This window comes from Rhagoletis zephyria, unplaced genomic scaffold, assembly GCF_001687245.7.
Source record: "Rhagoletis zephyria isolate East Lansing unplaced genomic scaffold, Rhagoletis_zephyria_1.1 Rzeph_scaffold_00265, whole genome shotgun sequence".
Taxonomy (NCBI): domain Eukaryota; kingdom Metazoa; phylum Arthropoda; class Insecta; order Diptera; family Tephritidae; genus Rhagoletis; species Rhagoletis zephyria.
This window is the reverse complement of record NW_016157349.1, coordinates 164,573-183,348: the sequence shown is the minus strand read 5'-3', so window position 1 is coordinate 183,348 and position 18,776 is coordinate 164,573. Positions and strand designations below refer to the sequence as shown.

Here is an 18,776-nt window from a genome sequence, read left to right as displayed (position 1 = left end):
AAATGAATCTGTCGACAGGTTTGGAATTTTATCTTTGAAACGCCACACTTTTCTTTGAAATCGCTTTATTAGTTCTCGTGCAATAAGCGTTTTTGTGAAGCTCTAAAAATTACAACTACAACATTTGAACATAGCCCCCATACCTTAAGGTAAGACGTATTCTACGTCAAAAATCAATCCATACAAATTGACCCGCCCTAATGTATGTACATAAATAACATAGCTTGTAAGCAACTTTATACAGTGAACTGATGGGCATAATAAAGTTGACATTCAAAGTGGTCGGTCGTCTTCATAAGGCAACTCAATTCACCCAGTTTTGATCTTTATTGTTTTGAGATTTTAGAAGGTTGATATCAACAGGATTGTGGAGACTCCCTTATTTTTAATAAAGATTTTCATACGTTGGGAATACTCTCTAAGTTTTCTATGATTCCGCTTGGAATATTACCGCCTTATAATTTTACTCGCCTCCAATGCTCTTCAATGATATTCTTTAATCTGATGTTGGAGAGGACAATAAGAGCAGCAGAACTGAACCGCTCAGGAGCAATTTACTACAGGAGCGTGCAATTTCTGGCGTATGCCGATGACATCGACTTCATCGGTATGAAAAACTTCTACAAACAAACAGTCAGTGCATATGCGCCTTGGCACCAACGCCATCTTGACAGTTATAATTTGGAGAAAGTAGAGAATTTTGTTTACTCAGGAACCAGCATTAACAACGACAATAATGACAGCATCTGATTCCAACGCTGAATCACTCGTGCAAACAAGTGCTGCTTTGGACTGAGTAGGTAATTTAGAAGTAAAGCCCTCTCTCGAGGTCCGAATATATAAGGCACTCATTTTGTCCGTGCTGGTATATGGCGCAGATGCATGAACAATGACAACATCCGGTGAGGGGGCTCTTGGAGTATTCGAAATAAAGATTTTGCGGAAGATTTACGGACCTTTACGCGTTGGCGATGGCGATGGTGAGTACCGCTGACAATGGAACGATGAGCTATATGAGCTTTACAACGACAGGGTCATAGTGCAGCGAATTAAAATACAGCGGCTCCGCTGGCTTGGTCATGTCGTTCGAATATACACCGACGCTCCAGCTCTGAAAGTATTCATCTCGGAACCCGCCATGGAAAGACCAAGCAGAGAAGAACTTGGCTTCACTTGGCATTTCCAATTGGCGTCAATTGGCACAGAAGAGAAACGACTGGCGGGCTTTGTTGAACTCGGCCAAAATCGCTTAGATGGTTACAGGGCCAACTAAGAAAAATGCTTTATTTCTTATATAAGAACCAAATGCTGCAAATTTCAAAGCAATCCGCTTATTACTAAAAAAGTTGTGTTACTGTAAGTAATACAAGTAATTTTTAAGCAAAAAACAACCGACTTCATCTAATATATAAAAGTATCGTTACTGGTCGAACTCCTCCTAAAATTAAATTTTTGTGCATATATGGTAGGTATGAGAATCGGATGTAAAGTATATTTCATACCGCTAGGTGCAAAGGGCGTGACACCTCCCATACAAACCGAATTTTTCATACTGCATATCTCCGGAAGTGTTCATGGTAGAGTACTCGAACATGGTATGGAGTTATATGAAAACAATCGCCTACTCATGGCGAAAAATTGTGGTTATCGTAAAAGGGGATATGGCACCTCCCATACAAATCCAATTTTTCATACTGCTTAATTTGGAAGTGTTCATGGTAGAGTACTCGAACATGGTGTGAAGATATATGAAAACAAGCGCATACTCATGGAGAAAAATTGCGGTCATTGGAAAAGGGGGCGTTGCACCTCCCATACAAACCGAATTTTTCATACTGCATATCTCTGGAAGTGTTCGTGGTAGAGTACTGAAACTTGGTATGGAGATATATGAAATCAATCACATGGTCATGATGAAAAATTGTGGCTACTGGAAAAAGGGGCTGGGCACTTCCATACTTCCATACTGCATACCTCTGGCAGTGTTCACCATAGAGTACTGGAATTTGGCGATTAGGGTGTAGTGTTTTAGTATGAAAAATCTAATATATAAAAATTTCGTGTCACGGTGTTTGTGGTCGAACTCCTCCGAAACGACTTGACCCATTTAAATGAGATTGTGAAATTTTGTGTATATTGGGTAGGTATGATAATAAGTTGTAAAGTATGTTTCATACCGCTAAGTGAAGGGGGCGTGGCACCTCCCATACAAACCGGATTTTTCATACTGCATAGCTCTGGAAGTGTTCATGGTAGAGTACTCGAACATGGTATGGAGATATATGAAATCAATCCCATGAAGAAAAATTCGGACTATTTGAAAAGGGCGTGCGGCGTGCGGGTGGTGTGGAGATATATGAGAGCAATCGCATACTCATGGAGATAAATTGTGGTTATCGGAAAAGCGTGGCACATCCCATACACATCGAATTTTCCATACTGCAAATCTCTGAATGTTTTCATGGAAGAGTACTGGAACTTGGTATGTACAAGATATATAAAACGCGACTGGTCATGAAGAAAAGTTGGAGCTATTGGAAAAAGGGACGTGGCGCCTCCCATGGTAAATTACTCGAAAATGGTATAGAGATATATGAAATTAATCCCATGCTCTTAGAGAAAATTGCGGATATTTCATAAGGGGGTGTGGCGGCTTTCAAACGCGCTGAACCTATTACGTATTCATATACACTTTTGCTAGGTTATTTAGGATGACAATGGAAAGATGCCTTCTGACAACCACGAAACGGTAATATTAGAAGATAAATGCGTCACAGAAAATCATGAACGTGAACTGTTGGTGAAAATGTTGGACCAAAATGTGTCAATACAAAACATAATTTTGGGCTGCTAGTTTTCATATAAAAATTTAGGAATACTGTTAAGTTTTGTATGATCCAATGATTGGATCAAAACCAATTAATTAGTATGAGACCACCCGTGAGACACTACCTTTCCGATGGCGAAAGACTTATCGAAANGGTAGAGTACTCGAACATGGTGTGAAGATATATGAAAACAAGCGCATACTCATGGAGAAAAATTGCGGTCATTGGAAAAGGGGGCGTTGCACCTCCCATACAAACCGAATTTTTCATACTGCATATCTCTGGAAGTGTTCGTGGTAGAGTACTGAAACTTGGTATGGAGATATATGAAATCAATCACATGGTCATGATGAAAAATTGTGGCTACTGGAAAAAGGGGCTGGGCACTTCCATACTTCCATACTGCATACCTCTGGCAGTGTTCACCATAGAGTACTGGAATTTGGCGATTAGGGTGTAGTGTTTTAGTATGAAAAATCTAATATATAAAAATTTCGTGTCACGGTGTTTGTGGTCGAACTCCTCCGAAACGACTTGACCCATTTAAATGAGATTGTGAAATTTTGTGTATATTGGGTAGGTATGATAATAAGTTGTAAAGTATGTTTCATACCGCTAAGTGAAGGGGGCGTGGCACCTCCCATACAAACCGGATTTTTCATACTGCATAGCTCTGGAAGTGTTCATGGTAGAGTACTCGAACATGGTATGGAGATATATGAAATCAATCCCATGAAGAAAAATTCGGACTATTTGAAAAGGGCGTGCGGCGTGCGGGTGGTGTGGAGATATATGAGAGCAATCGCATACTCATGGAGATAAATTGTGGTTATCGGAAAAGCGTGGCACATCCCATACACATCGAATTTTCCATACTGCAAATCTCTGAATGTTTTCATGGAAGAGTACTGGAACTTGGTATGTACAAGATATATAAAACGCGACTGGTCATGAAGAAAAGTTGGGGCTATTGGAAAAAGGGACGTGGCGCCTCCCATGGTAAATTACTCGAAAATGGTATAGAGATATATGAAATTAATCCCATGCTCTTAGAGAAAATTGCGGATATTTCATAAGGGGGTGTGGCGGCTTTCAAACGCGCTGAACCTATTACGTATTCATATACACTTTTGCTAGGTTATTTAGGATGACAATGGAAAGATGCCTTCTGACAACCACGAAACGGTAATATTAGAAGATAAATGCGTCACAGAAAATCATGAACGTGAACTGTTGGTGAAAATGTTGGACCAAAATGTGTCAATACAAAACATAATTTTGGGCTGCTAGTTTTCATATAAAAATTTAGGAATACTGTTAAGTTTTGTATGATCCAATGATTGGATCAAAACCAATTAATTAGTATGAGACCACCCGTGAGACACTACCTTTCCGATGGCGAAAGACTTATCGAAATGGGTTGACGTGGTCCAAAGTTGTGCGGTAACATACATTAAAAAAAAAATAAAAATTTCCGACGAATTGATAACCTTCTCCTTTTTTTGAACTCGGTTAAAATGTCGTACATGCAATCGGTTCTAATCACCAGTGTATATCTTTTAAGTTTCATGATTATATGTACTATATAGGAAAATTCATGTGTACGTACCCGAAAGACAATAGACCCTTCTCGACCTTAAAGCACTCAGACTTTGCCCAATTTCCGTACTGTATTTCATCCAACCCAAGCGAAGCCAAAGCATCACGCTCCCTTGGTATGTACTCATCATTAATGCTAGTTTTCTTCTCACGTTCTCTCTCACGCATTCTTTTTTCTTTGCGGCGCCTTGATCGCAAACCTGCAGAAGTACAGTTAATGATTTACACTTTTTAGTCCGAATATGCAAGACAACAAATTTAGGCACGGAATAGTGAATATCGCATAAGATACTAAATAACGCAAACTTATAACTATGATATTTTTAAATATATTTTATGTACACACATACTCATATATACATATACTCAAAACTTTCTCGTACTTACTTATGCCACCCTCTTCGTCGCTGTTCTCATTGGATGAGTCATCAGAATTTATTTCCATAACATCCTCGTGTCCATAGCGTTTAATTTGTGTGCGCCTTCTAGGTTCAGACAACACAAGATCTTCTGTTTCGTCACGCTCACAAGCATCCGGATCAATATCCGCTTTTTTGGCCCACTTTGTCCAGAAATCGGGATCGTCAATTTTAATGTCCGACCGATTACCCGAAGCAGCAAATGATGCTTTTGAGAAAGTTGATCCCTTTTCAGACTCCATAGTAATGACCTGTGTGCGGCGCTTTAAAATCGAATCAATGTCTTCTTCACAGAACTTATCTCCGGCGTTATCGTCGTCCATCACAGCACCATATGCACCCTTTCGCAGCAAATCTTCTATTTCTTTCTTCGAAAGCTGACGATTACTACCGTCCTTTGAGTTGTGTGTATTCATGGACTGCAACACTGCCTTGTCCAAGCCTAGTTTAAGTGAAGCCTTATCAAACATTTCTCGTTCGTATGTGTTTCGGCAAAGCAAGCGATAAATCTTCACCATTTTTCTCTGGCCGATACGATGGCAACGTGCCTGTGCTTGCAAATCGTTCTGTGGATTCCAGTCGGAATCATAAATTATAACTGTATCTGCTGCAGTCAAGTTGATGCCCAAACCACCAGCTTTGGTACACAACAAGAAAACAAATCGATCCGAACCGGGCTTGGAATAGCGATCGATAGCTTCCTGACGTAAATTTCCACGAATGCGGCCATCGATCCGTTCAAAGGGATATTTTCTGTACATTAAATAGTCTTCCAAGATGTCGAGGCAACGAACCATCTGACTAAAAATCAGCACGCGATGACCATTCGCTTTAAGTTTTGGCAGTAGTTTGTCAATCAACACCATTTTACCAGCTGATTGTATAAGATTTTTATAATACGATTCGGGATCATCGCCATGTTGCACACGAAAGTCATATTGTATTTGCTCTTCGGCCCCATTCAACAAATACGGATGTATGCAGCATTTACGCAGTTCCATCATTGTGTTCATTAGATTGGGTATGTTAGCCGAAGTTGTACCTTTCTTCAGGAAAGAAAAGTTCTGCTCCAAAATACCCCGATAGTATTTCTTTTGTATATTCGTCAGTTCTACCTCAATGATAGTTTCCTCCTTTGGAGCAAGCGATTTCTCTACATCGTCCTTGAGACGACGCAACATCATTGGTTTCAACAAAGCCTGCAGTTTATTAACTTCCTCTTCGGTCCGCAAACTTCCGAATTCCGACATAAACTCCTCGGGGCAAGAAAACTGATTCGGTTCCAGGAAGTTCAATAGCGAAAACAATTCACTGATGTTATTTTGCAATGGTGTGCCGGAGAGCAGCACACGATGCTCTAAATTCAATTGCCTCAGGCCTTCCAGCAATTTACAATTTCGATTCTTTAAACGATGGGCCTCATCGATGACGCATAAACGCCAATTGAATGATTTCAGATCCATGTGATCAGTCACAATCATTTCGAATGTCGTTATCAGCACGTTGAACTTTACTGGTTCTTTAAGTACTTTGCCACTTTCAGTTTTATAGTAGAATTCATAGTCCTGTATCATTTGTTTACTCGTTACCGATCCGTGGTATACGACGACGTTCATATTTGTCCAACTTTCAAACTCGCGCTGCCAATTTGGTATTGTTGATAACGGTGCAATCACGAGGAAGGGCCCACGAATGCCATACTCATACACCGAATGAACGAATGTTAAACTTTGTATAGTTTTTCCTAAACCCATCTCATCAGCTAATATACAATTGTGAGAGTTATACCACGAAAACTTAAGCCAATTCAAGCCCTCTAATTGGTACGGGCGCAGCGTGTTGCCGCCTTTATAAAGTGGCGTGTTTTCAAGCTTCTTCCATTGCTCAGGATGTGGTCGCTTCTTATTTTTCCATTCAGCACGAAGCGGTAATTTATTAAAACGCATATACTGCTCAATTTTATCTGCATCTACGTCCTCCTCCAGCTCCCACGTGCAGTCTTCGTAGGGTAAAGATTTCCACTTCACTAGGTAATGTTTTGTGGTTTCTCGCGTGTTTTCATCTGTGTGTACAGACATATCCAGGACGCGATCGACTTCTACGAAATCGGGATTGAAAGGTTCTTCCTCGATGCTATCAAAGATATTTATTTGCTGTGCTTGTTTCTGCTGGAAACGGCGAATTTTTGCAGTCACTCGGCGGTCTCCTTTAAAAAGTTCCTCTTCGGTGCGCCACTCACAGTGAAGGTAAGAGAAGTTACGATATTTTACGAAAAATTCTTCCACGTCGATGTATACAGGCTCCGGTTTCGTGAAGCTGGAATCAACGTCATTACTGTTTTTGTCTTTTTTTTCATTATTATTCTGGTTATAGCTTTTAACTTTGCTGTCTTCCTTTCTATCCTTATTATCGCCTTCAACATTTTCTTCATTAATGGTAGTGTCCTTTTCAGATACAGAAACTCTAACCCCATCTATTGGATATATTCTGTTGTCTTCTGAAACCTTAACGGCAAGTTCATCCGCTTCAGCCTTAGATTCCACATCAACATCCATGTTCCCCACTTCCCCAATATTATCCTTTTCATTTTTAACTACTTTATCACTTTGTGTTTCTGTCAAATCGACAATTTTACTATCATCGCTTTTATTTATGACAGCGATTTTGAGGGAATCACTGACATTTTCATTGCCATTGCCTTTGCTTTCTACGCCCTTAGAAGGCAAATCTTCTTCAGACTGATTTTTTGAGTCCACATTCTCATGTTCATTTGATTTTTGTGCGTCGTCGTTAAATTTGACAACGGACTTGGTTTGCTCATTCTTATCTGCATCCATTTTCACAGGCTCCTTTTCATGAGCCACATTTTCTTGAATACCCCCAGTTATTTCACTTTCCTTCTCCGCTTCATCCACCCCAATTTCGTTTTCTTCAGTACAATCCTTTTTATCTTCTATTATTTCTTCCGTTGCTCTTTCTTTATGAGTCACTTCTGACTTTTCGTCACTTTTGTGTACATTATCTTCGTTTTCTTTATTCTCCCTTTCGTGTTTTTTGGGTGGAGCAGGAGGCGGATCCGGTATCAACTCTCGTCTGCCCATACGAACGGCCAAAACATATTGTACCACCATGCTGTCCTCGTCGCCTGTATTAATATATACGTAGTTGGGTTTAGAAGATATCGGTGGCGGGGCTTCCAGCAATGATTTATCCTTTTCAGTGGCTGTGCTTGAACTCGCCTCCGTTGCGGTACCGTCTTCAGCTTCACATGCTGTGGGCTTATCATAGGAACCACCAGTCTCACCTTCGGCCCCTGAGCTTGCTGCACTTGCATCCGCCTTTTCTGCATCACAACTCTGTGGTGCAGCGGCTGCCGCGGCCGCTATTGCTACCGCAGCCGATCCCTTCTTTTCTTTCTTGACCGGAGACGCCATTAAGGACGAGTCATCATCTGAGAAACGCAGCATCACATCATCAATGTATTTCTTACGTTGAGTATTTCGGGACGAGCGTCGCTTATTTTTATCCGTTTCAGAGTCAGGTGGCGGTGATGGTGGTGGCGTGCTAGCCAATGTGTCGTCTTCCCCATCTGATTCGGGTACAATACGTCCGCGATTACGGCGCTTCTTAAGTGCACGTGCAGAAAGCGTGCATCTGCGGCGTGTTGTATAGGTGGCATCATCACTATTATTGCCACGATTGCGGCCGCCGGAACGTTTCTTGCTTCGTCGACTAGGTGTCGTCGTGGCATCGCCTGCAGAATCGGGTACTGAGTCAACAGTCTCATCACCAGCTTCTGTAGACTTTTCGTCATCCACGTTCGCGCGCGTTGTAGGTATTTTTGAAACTGGTATATCATCGTAATCAGGTGCTTCCCCGTCAATGTTAGTAGATTTGATTTCAGTACCAGGTTCGTCAGATGTTGTAGTTTCAGGTTTAATCGGGCTTTCGCTATTATCGCTCGTTGCATTACCACCTAACTCTGCAGCATTTGACTTACAAACCGAAAGTGGTTTGTTGTCCTCGGCTTCACTACCATCAGCAGCCTTTTCTTCCTCTTCGCCATTCTTCTTCTTTTTGGCACCATTTCGCCGACGTATTGAAGCAAGCGACTCACTACAGTTTTGCTCACCGTCTTTTACCTTTTTTGCCTTAGGAGTGCGATCACGCGGTGGTTTATTTGGATCTTTGGGTGCACGTGGCTTACGCGGTTTTTTTTTCTTGCCCGCATCGTCTGTAGATGTATCTAAGTCATTAGCCGAGTGCACAATATCTTGCGAGTGATCCCCACTTCCTTCATTATACTCTAAGATTCCTACTACCGACTTGTCGCCAGCACCTTGTGTTACACAGTCCTCGGAAACCGGCAAATGTGTAGTTGGAATCGCATGTGAGGGCACAATATTGCAACTTATGTCCATAATATCGCTGGAAGGCTGTTGTGCTTGTTGCGCAGCAGCTTTCTCGCCTTTCTTAGCACGTGGCTTACGTGGTTTAGTTGTGCCCTTTCCGCGACCGCGCCCGGTGGTGCTCGACACCTGCGGACTCTCCACCATCATTTGGCTGTGAAGCACACTGCTGCCATATATAGGAGGCATACCACCACTCTGGTACAGTATGCATTGCGGACCATTGCCTGCGCATTGGTCATTCACTTCATGTTGCTGCAGCATATTCAAGCGCTCTTGCAGACGCACAATTTTCTCTTGGTGATCGGGCCCCGTCGGCGGCATGCAGTACATTTCTTGGAGTTGCTGCTGTAGAGCAGCAATTTCCTGTTGATGCACCATTGGATACGGGGGGTACATATGGCTAGCCGGCGGGACATGTTGAGCATATGGTGGCAACATCATTTGTGGAGTTCCATCATAACCCATAGCTGTCATGCCCGGTGTGTTAGCCATGGGATGGTGTGGCAACAAATTTGGTGGTAACATCGGTGTAATATGTGTATGTGATTGTGGCGGGGCATTAGATGTCGCTGTCGTAACGTTCTGTCCAACAGCCATCTGAGCCACGGAATCGACAAGAGTTGTTGGCACCGAGTGTTGTTGGGGTTGCAAATGAGTTTGCTGTGGCAAGGGGATCATTTGTTGCGACTCACTTTCTGTGGCAGACAGAGTCTCCTCGGAACACTTTGCTTGCTCCAGAATCGTATCTGATGAAGTGGTATCCGCCGGCTTAGTAGTTTCTTCGAGCATTTCGGCAGGTGAAGTGCTAGTTTTACCATCTACTGTTTCTTCAGCGATTGGCTTCATAACTTCGTCAGCTGGGTCATTTCCTTTGAACGCGTTGTCTATTGAATGTTCTGTGGATGCAATCTCAACTGCTCGCTGTTCCGGTGGTGTATCTCCCAAGTTACTTTTATTTTCTGGATTCTGTTGCTGCAACTTACTGGAGCTATCGAAATCATTAACACACGCAGCGGCGCTAATGAATGAAGATTGTGAATTGCTGTCTAACATTGCTGCGGCTGCCGATGCGGCAGAGGACGCCGCTGCTATAGCAGCACTTGTTGACGACATTGAAGTATTGTCGAAAAGATTAGCTCCGGCGCTGTCTAGCAACCCGCCGTGTCCTGTTGTTGCTGAATTCGAATTGTTGTTCAGCACCGCATTACCGATACTGTCGATGCCCGACAATGATTGCTGCTGATGATTACTGCTGTTTATCGAGCTCTGTGAATTGCTATCATGAACAGAGGTTGGCTGGTTGTTAACGATACTGTTGGTGGAGCTATTACTACTGCTGTTATTGCTGTTATTACTGTCATTTGCTGCTACGGCCAACGTAGAAGAGTCGTTTGAATTTGCTGTCTCGTTAAGAATGCTAGTCAAATGATGTGAAGGAGTAGATGTCGGCGTTGATGTCGGCGTTGGTGGCTGCTGTGGCGGCTGCTGCTGCTGGATCGACAGTGACTGATGCTGCGGTTGTTGTGCGACAACATTCGGAGTAGAAGCTAATGGTGGCGAAACATGTGCAGGTGACATAACCGATTGCGACGATGGTTGTTGTAGATCACGCTGCTGCAACTGCGCTGTCTGCTGCTGCAGGATTAAAGATTGTTGTTGTGACTGTGACTGTGGTTGTGGCGTCTGTGTTAGCGAGGATTGTGACTCCAATTGCGAAGTCTGTTGTTGTATACCTGGCTGCATACCTGTCGAAGGATCTTGTGTAGCCGTTAGCATTGCAGCAAATGGATCTCCGAGCAATTGTTGGCCGTGTTGTTGTGGATATGGTTGATGCAATTGTTGCTGCTGAGTGGGTGGATTGTGTGGTGACAATTGTTGGTGACGTCTCGGTGATTGCTGTTGGAGCATGGACTGTTGAAGGGGCGACTGTTGTTGTTGATGGGGTGAAGGTTGCTGTTGTAGCTGTGACTGGACATGAGATGGTTGCTGCGCTTGCGAAGTCGGTACAACGCCAACTGTAGGATCATGGGTTGGTGTGTTTCTGCTCATAAGCGAGGCAGTTGTATGATCGGTAGAGGGCGGCAACTGATGGTGACCCATATGGTGGACGTTCGGCAAACCAGGTGGTTGATGGTGCAGTTGCTGTGGCTGATTCTGCTGATGCGAAGATGGTGGCGCCTGTTGGTGCTGCTGTTGTTGTGTATTTATCGGTGACATTGCTGGCAATTGTTGTTGTTGATGGTGCTGTTGTTGTTGGCCACCACCTACAATGTCATTAATGGAATGTTGCAATTGATCGTTCAATTGCTGATGCTGTGATTGTGGTTGTGGCACTGGCGTTTGCTGTTGTGGTGGAGGTGGTTGCTGTTGAGGCGCTCCGATAGGCGATGGGTGTCCAGCTGCTTGCTGTTGGTGAGTCATCCCTTGTACCTGTGCGTACAAATTCATTTGTTGTTGTTGGTGCTGTAACTGCGGCTGTGAACTCATGACACTACTTACACTGAGGGGAGTGGGGTTTTGTGACTGAGGCAAGCTCAAGTGAGGACTCCATTGCAGGTGATGCTGGGGTGAAACCGGCATGCGTGGTCCCATCGGTGACATCGCGGCGTGACTAGGTGTCTGGCGATACGCCGGCGGATAGTCCATTGGTACACCCCCAGGACCGGACATAACGCCCTGCGTTGGCATAACCATCTGTTCGAGTGCCTGCAGTGTGTTGACTACTGGCGGACCACCGCCAGCTTTTGAGCTTGGTGGTCCTGTATTTGGTACTTGTGGGCGTGGCGAAGTAAGGCCAACCATACCCGATATGCTGTGATGAGTCGATTGTTGCTGGATTGGTGGATTCACTTGTTGTTGAGCTTGCGCTTGCGGCTGTGGCGGTGGCTTTGCCGGCGAGATGCCAGGCCGCGGCGACATTTGTGGATGCGGTGACATTGTTATTGGTCTAGGTGACATTTGTGGCGAAAGCTGCGGAAATGGAGCACGGTACTGCGGCGATGATGATAATTGTGATGAAGTGGTCTGATGTTTTGATGAGGACAAATACGAAGCTGCCGCTGATTGTACGCTTTGTACATTGTTTGGCTGCTGTTGATTCTGTTGTTGCTGCTGCTGCTGTTGCTGATGATGACTACTATAGCTTGGTGGCACCCCTAAGGTGTGCGGTGGTGGTAACACAGCCCCCGGCAATTGCTGATGCTGGCTTGGTGGTTGTATTAGACCAACATGATTTGGTTGCTGTTGTTGCTGAGACTGCTGTTGGATCTGTTGCGGCTGTTGTTGGTTCTGCATAATATGCGTAGTGGACTGCTGCTGCTGAGCCGCGCCCAGGCTGGAGGGTAAAGATGGCTGGCTTACAACATTGTTGCTGCTATGTGGTAAGCCTGTGGAAGGCTGCTGCTGTTGCTGTTGACTGCCCGGACCCATATGCGCGCCTAACTGCCCAGCCTGCTGCTGCTGCGCAGTTAAGTGATGCGTTGGTACGCTGGTCGGTGCAGCAGACGTTGGGACATGTTGGCCGTACGGATTTGTCTGATCCAAGTGTCCGTATGGAATATGCTGAACAGCACGACCTGACTGGTGCTGCATGGAATTTCCATATGGACTATGCGTATAGGCTTGGGGACCACCTGGTACGGAAACAGACGAGCCTGTCTGGCCGGTAGAAGTCGGTGCAACTGGATATAGTGGATGTTGAGTCGGAGCCTGAGGATAGTGTTGCGGCAGCCGAGTTTGCTGATTCGGTTGCTGCTGCTGCTGCGATGTAGTAGCCTGTTGTTGCTGCGGTTGCTGAGCTTGTGTCAAAGTGCCGTAACCTGCAGAACCAACACTTGTGCCGGGTTGCTGCAGCAAACTACCGATTCCCATTTGCTGGGAAGCATAAGAAAGTTTCTGTTGATCCTGTTGGCCGTAGGAGGGCATGTGCTGACGATAGCTGAAATTATACAAATTTTGATTACTTACTTTAATGTTTTATATTTATACGAGCCCTATTTGCGATTATATCGTAAGCTACAAATTATCGACATTTTTATTGTTGCAAATAGTTTACAAAAACGAGTCAAAACGTCCTACAAAATCAATATGTACCGTTAAGAAAAAAGGTGGAATTGTATCGTTAGTTTTGTTTATACTTTTGCGTACCTACGCTCTTATCGTAAGCGACACTGTGTGCATAGAACTTCATCGTAAACAGCAGTTTTAACTGTAGTTTTAACCAAGGTTCCACAATAAAAATCTTAAAAGCAGCTTCTGTCCCTCATCAAAATTAAATGCAGTTTACCATTATGGAACTGCCGGTGCGAACACTGAAGATTGTACTCCTTGAAGATTTTGGCAATGAACCTATTCCGATGAAGGATTAAATTTTACTTTTTTTCTAATTTCTTTAAAAACCTCAAAACGCCAATATGGTTTTTTGTTTGAGAATTGAATTAAGTTTAACACTGCATCTACGAAGACAACTTGTTGCAGAAGGTTTATTTCAGTGAATAGGGACCAGTTTTTTACGTCTGTCAAGTTAGCACTACACTTTTCGAAATTGGAAAAGTTGACCACGGCATTAATTGTAGGTTTTAACTTGTAAATTTGTTACGAAAAGAAAAAAATCTTAGCTCTCCTTTTTTTAAATAATAGGCTCTCTTTAAGCTACTATTATGCCAAAAAATATAAACAAGCGATTCGAAATTCATACAAAATTTTTCAATTTGACTTTATTGGATGGTTCTTCGAGCAATGTCAAATTCAATCACACTTTGTTGAATACATTTTGGTAGCAAGGCATAACAAGGTAGAAATGATTTCGACATTTCTCTCTTTGGAACTGCGACTGAAATGACAACTCTTAACCCTATACCATTCAAAATTTAAATTTTTTTTTATTTAAATTTTCAATTGTGAGCAGTGCGGCTGATTTTAAATACATACTAAAATAAAAGGAATTACGGGCGGTGTTTTGTGTTTGGCAAGAGCCAGGACAACAAACTTGTGCGTTATTTTAAACCTCTGAATTGTCAAGTGAAGCGACAACGTTGGGCAAATTGTTGCGGATGCTTTCCATTTCCAGACAACCGGTCAGGTACGAGCATGATTTTTAATTTCGACCAAACTCAAATACATTGTTTGTTGGTCCAAATAATGAGACACGTATTTTTTCTTTTGGCTCGGAAAAATTTTTCGGCCGAATTAAGCGCGATTTTGTTTTTCAGGCAAAAATCGATTATTCGAATTGGCAGTGAGATTAAAAAAAAGCGGGAAAATGTGATTTTGTATTTCGAAACTGTATGGTGGAAAGTGTGTTCTAATATCTATTTGATACACAAAAAATGATGTACTAGACTGTCTCACTTTGATTTCGGAATGCTTACACATTGAGAAGTTAGCTTACTGCCAATATAGAAGTATTACATATATGGTTATTACTAAAAATATTTTTTATGATCCGATTTGGCGAATATTCAAAACATGTATTGGAAACGGTGAAGGTAGTCCAATTGCAAATAAGAGTTGACAGGTGGTGCTGAGGTCGAGTTATTACTAAAAATCGACAAGTGAGAAAAGGTGCCGTGAATGCCAGACTAAATCGACCTGTTGCACCATTGAGTATATCGAACTCTCGTGTGTTACGATTGTCCCAATGGATCTGATTTGCCAATATTATTATACACTAAAGCTTTATTCGGAAACAGCAGGGTTGAGTTGTGCAGTGATAGATCTCAAATCACCACCTGTCGGAATACCTTAAAAGCCAGTTTCGTGAAAGCAATTTAATGAGAATTTATTTTTTTAATTGAATTTAATATAGAACCTGACAAAAAAATCATTTTTCACTTAAATTACTTTCGTGAAACTGGCTTTTAAGGTATTTCATCTGAAATAAGCAGGGAACGGATTTTTAGGACCTAAAAACCTATAAAAAAGGCAAAATAAAATAATGAAATAGGCTGGAAAAGGTACAATAAAATAGCGAAAAAGGCAGGAAAAGGCACTAGGTATTGCAAAAAAGGCAAAAAAAGGCAAAACAAAATAGCGAAAAAGGCAGGAAAAGGCACTAGGTATTGCAAAAAAAGCAAAATAAATCACTAAAAAAGACAGAAAATACGAAGACCAATCCAAAAAACACATTTATTTTAGAAATGTTTATATTACAAGTAAAAAGAGAAAAACTATGAACTAGTTTCATTATATGAAAAATTTGTACTTTGAATCTTTGATTATTTTATCGTTTCGAGTTTCTAACTCATAAAACTTTAATCTGTATAGTTCATTCGATTTTCGCGAAGAAAAGCCTTGAGTGTACTAAATGTGCTCTCGACGCAAGTTGATACAAGTGGAGCCCAATTTAAATATGGAACGTTTGAAATGTTCATATTATCACGAATAAGGGCGTTTTCCTCGCCCTTTGCAATTTTATCCACACCCCTTATTGTCTCCAAGCCTACGTTAGCTGAGAAAACGGCTTTGAATTTTTCCAACACCAATTTGGCAAGAGGTGCCTGCGCTTCTATAAGCCGCATGCGCATGTGTATATTTTGTATCCTTTAAAAAAAAATTGTAAATGCTATAATCACTTTTTTAAAGGTAGAAAAGGCAAAAAAAGGAAATTATCTTAAAAAAGGCAAAAAAAGGCAAATATCTTAAAAAAGGCAAAAAAGGCAACATCAAATGTGTATATATGGAATCAGGGAAAGCTAAATCGTGGACATTCTTAATCGAATATACTCTATCTCTTTAGCATAAAAAAGGCAATTTCCATAAAATCCGTTCCCTGGAAATAAGTTGTGTATGTACATATATAGGATTTCTGTCGAACAATGATACACACCCATTTTGAAATTGCCACCAACTATAAAATAAAGTTTCAAGGGCAGATTCACTATAGACCCGGATCATTGTTGCCGCCAGGGAACTTCTTCATGGACATATTTAACACTTTCGTTGGGTTATTTAAAGCGGCAAACGACCACCAAACCATAGTCTTAGCCGATGAATGTGCCAGTACAAATCGTAAATTGGATTGTTGGAGAAAATGTTGTACTAAATAATTTAAATTCAAAATCTAATTTTGGGCGGGACGAAGTGCGCCGGGTCTGCAAGTGGCTTTATAAAAAAATTATTTATTCGTGACACCAAATGAAGAAAATTCATAGAGATCTAAATGTAAATACTTATACGGGATTTGCTCTAATCACGAAATGGAAGGGAAAAGAAGAGGCTTCTAAAAATATGTCTACAAACCGGCCCTTGTAATACCTTTTAAATGCTCTTTATTCAGAGCCTTACAAAACCTTAAAAAAAAAAACAATTTATCTTCAAGCTTAGAGTTTTGTGTTATCCAGGCAGGCTCATTATTCTATACACAACCGCTGTCGGTTCCAACAAAGTTCGCCTTCCCCTCCTTTGCGGATTTGCGTCAGTTGTTCATCTGAAGTGCGGGCAGGTCCTTCTGCACTTGGTCCTTCCATTATGTTCGTGGTCGCCCTTGCTTTCGTTTTCCACGCATGGGTGCGGAGTCGAAGGATCCTTTCACCGGAGCTTCGTCATCCATGCGTAAAACATGTTAATCCAGCGCAATCGTTGTTTTATGCGCTTAACTATGTCCATGTCGTTAAAAAGTTCGTACAGTTCGTGGTTGTTGTTGTTGTTGTTGGTGTTGTGCTTGTTGTTGTTCTAGCTGTTGTTGTACGGCTACTCAACCCCGCCTATAGCGGCTTGTCACTCAATCGTTGTCGTCCAGCTTAACTAACGGGAGACCCAAGAAGCGTGCTGCTTCTTTGGGGGTTGTCTATTCGCATGCCGGGCACACGTTGTGCACATCTGCATCTAATCTGCCCAGGTACGAGTTTAACCTACTGCAGTAGCCAGAGCGAAGTTGGGCTATTGTGGACCGAGTCTCCCTCGATTTCGTCCGTCAATTCGTACAGATGCCTTCTGACGTGCCGTGACGAGGGTTCTTCCGCGAGCAAGTGTCTGTTCGGGTGCCAACGTCGGTGACACCCTACTAGAAACTGCTTGCAGAGCATTGTCTTATGCTCCTTAATTGGGAGGATTTGAGCCTCGTCGTGCAAGTGATGTTGTGGCGACATCAGAAGGCATCCGGTCGCTGTCCAGAGTGCCGTGTTTTGGCAAATCAGTAGCTTTGTCCACTGTTCAGTCGTCAACATAAGAGACAATAGAGGCTCCCTCTGGTGGTTGAGGGAGCTTTAAAATATAGTAGTAAAACAGTAGCGATAAAAGGGCACCACCTGGTGGAACCCCCTGTTTAATCTTTCTTGATTTGCTGGTTTGAACGAGAACAAGACAAAGTACCTCCTGGCAACAAAACAAAAGTGTTCGCGTATTAGGTCCCACGTCCACTGTTGGCAGTCATAACTTTGAAGTAGTGAAGGAATTTGTTTACTTGGGATACAGTCAGAAACACCACCAATAATGTCAGTCTGGAGATAAAGCGAAAAACAACTCTTGCCAGCAGGTGCTTCATTGGGCTCGGTAGGTAAAGGGTGAACACACCAAAACTGCGACACTTTGGGAAGCTTATAACTTACCCAAAACGAATTCAATATTTTGAAATTCAAATACCATAAGCTGACCATGACGTTAGTTGGACGTAGAAGAAATTTCATTTGAATTTGATTCCTAGTTGAGTTAAAAATGGCAACCGAGTTAGAAACGAGACAAACCATTTTGCACGAGTTTATAAATGATCCGGCCTTAAGTACACGTAAAATTGCTAAAAAATTAAAGATTGCACTATTCGACAGTTTGCAGGATTTTAATCGGTACAAATAAGGCCTGGCAGTTACGAGAAAATCAGGGAGCGGGGGTTAGCATGGTCAAAGTGATAAAAACAGTGCTCGGAAGTCCTCAGTGCGTTTTCGCGAGATCCGAAGATTTTGTCGCGTTATGTTGCAAAATCCGTACGGAGATCGCAGTTTTTCGTACAAAAGGTAAAGCGGAAAGCTTCATTGAGATGTTCTACAGCTCAAATACCGCCAGACCGAGGCGCAAAGTAGAATGTTACAGCGAAATCCCGCATTCGGAAGATGTGATGAATTCTAAATTAAAAAATACAACTGCATTGTTATGGACTACGAAACCTACTGCTATAAAAATTCAAAATATATTGCATGTCAAGATTTTTATACTGGTGCAAGTCGTCAAGATGCCCCTGAAAGTTTTAAGCTGAAAACGAAGTCCAAATTTCCAAAAAACCACATGGTTTGGAAAGCTATTTGTTCCTGTGGCCGTAAGAGCAGCCCTTTTTCCCATCCGGGACAATGAATGATCAAGTTTATCGGGATGAGTGTCTCAAAAGGCGTCTTCTGTCATTTATCAAGAGATAAGGAGTAGGCCACTGTTCTAGGCGGACATGGCAACCTGCCACTATGCCAAGGACACATTGCCGTGGTATAATGCAAATAACATCAATTTTGTACCTCAGACTGCAATCCACCCAATAGCCCAGAGCTACGTCCTATTGGGGAATATTGGTCAATTGTCAAAGGAATCTTCAAGAA

General features: G+C 42.3%; 1 protein-coding gene across 3 annotated transcripts in view; it reads right to left on the bottom strand.

Moving 5' to 3' along the window:
- LOC108358513 (uncharacterized) overlaps positions 1-18,776 on the bottom strand; it is a 273,182-nt gene that overhangs the window by 109,564 nt on the left and 144,842 nt on the right. For all 3 annotated transcript variants that reach the window (XM_017609896.1, XM_017609894.1, XM_017609893.1), the window contains 2 exons: positions 4,815-13,195; positions 4,438-4,627 (listed from right to left, as the gene is read on the bottom strand). In XM_017609896.1, the coding sequence (XP_017465385.1) occupies positions 4,438-4,627; positions 4,815-13,195 (8,571 nt within the window). The remainder of the gene's footprint in view (positions 1-4,437; positions 4,628-4,814; positions 13,196-18,776) is intronic.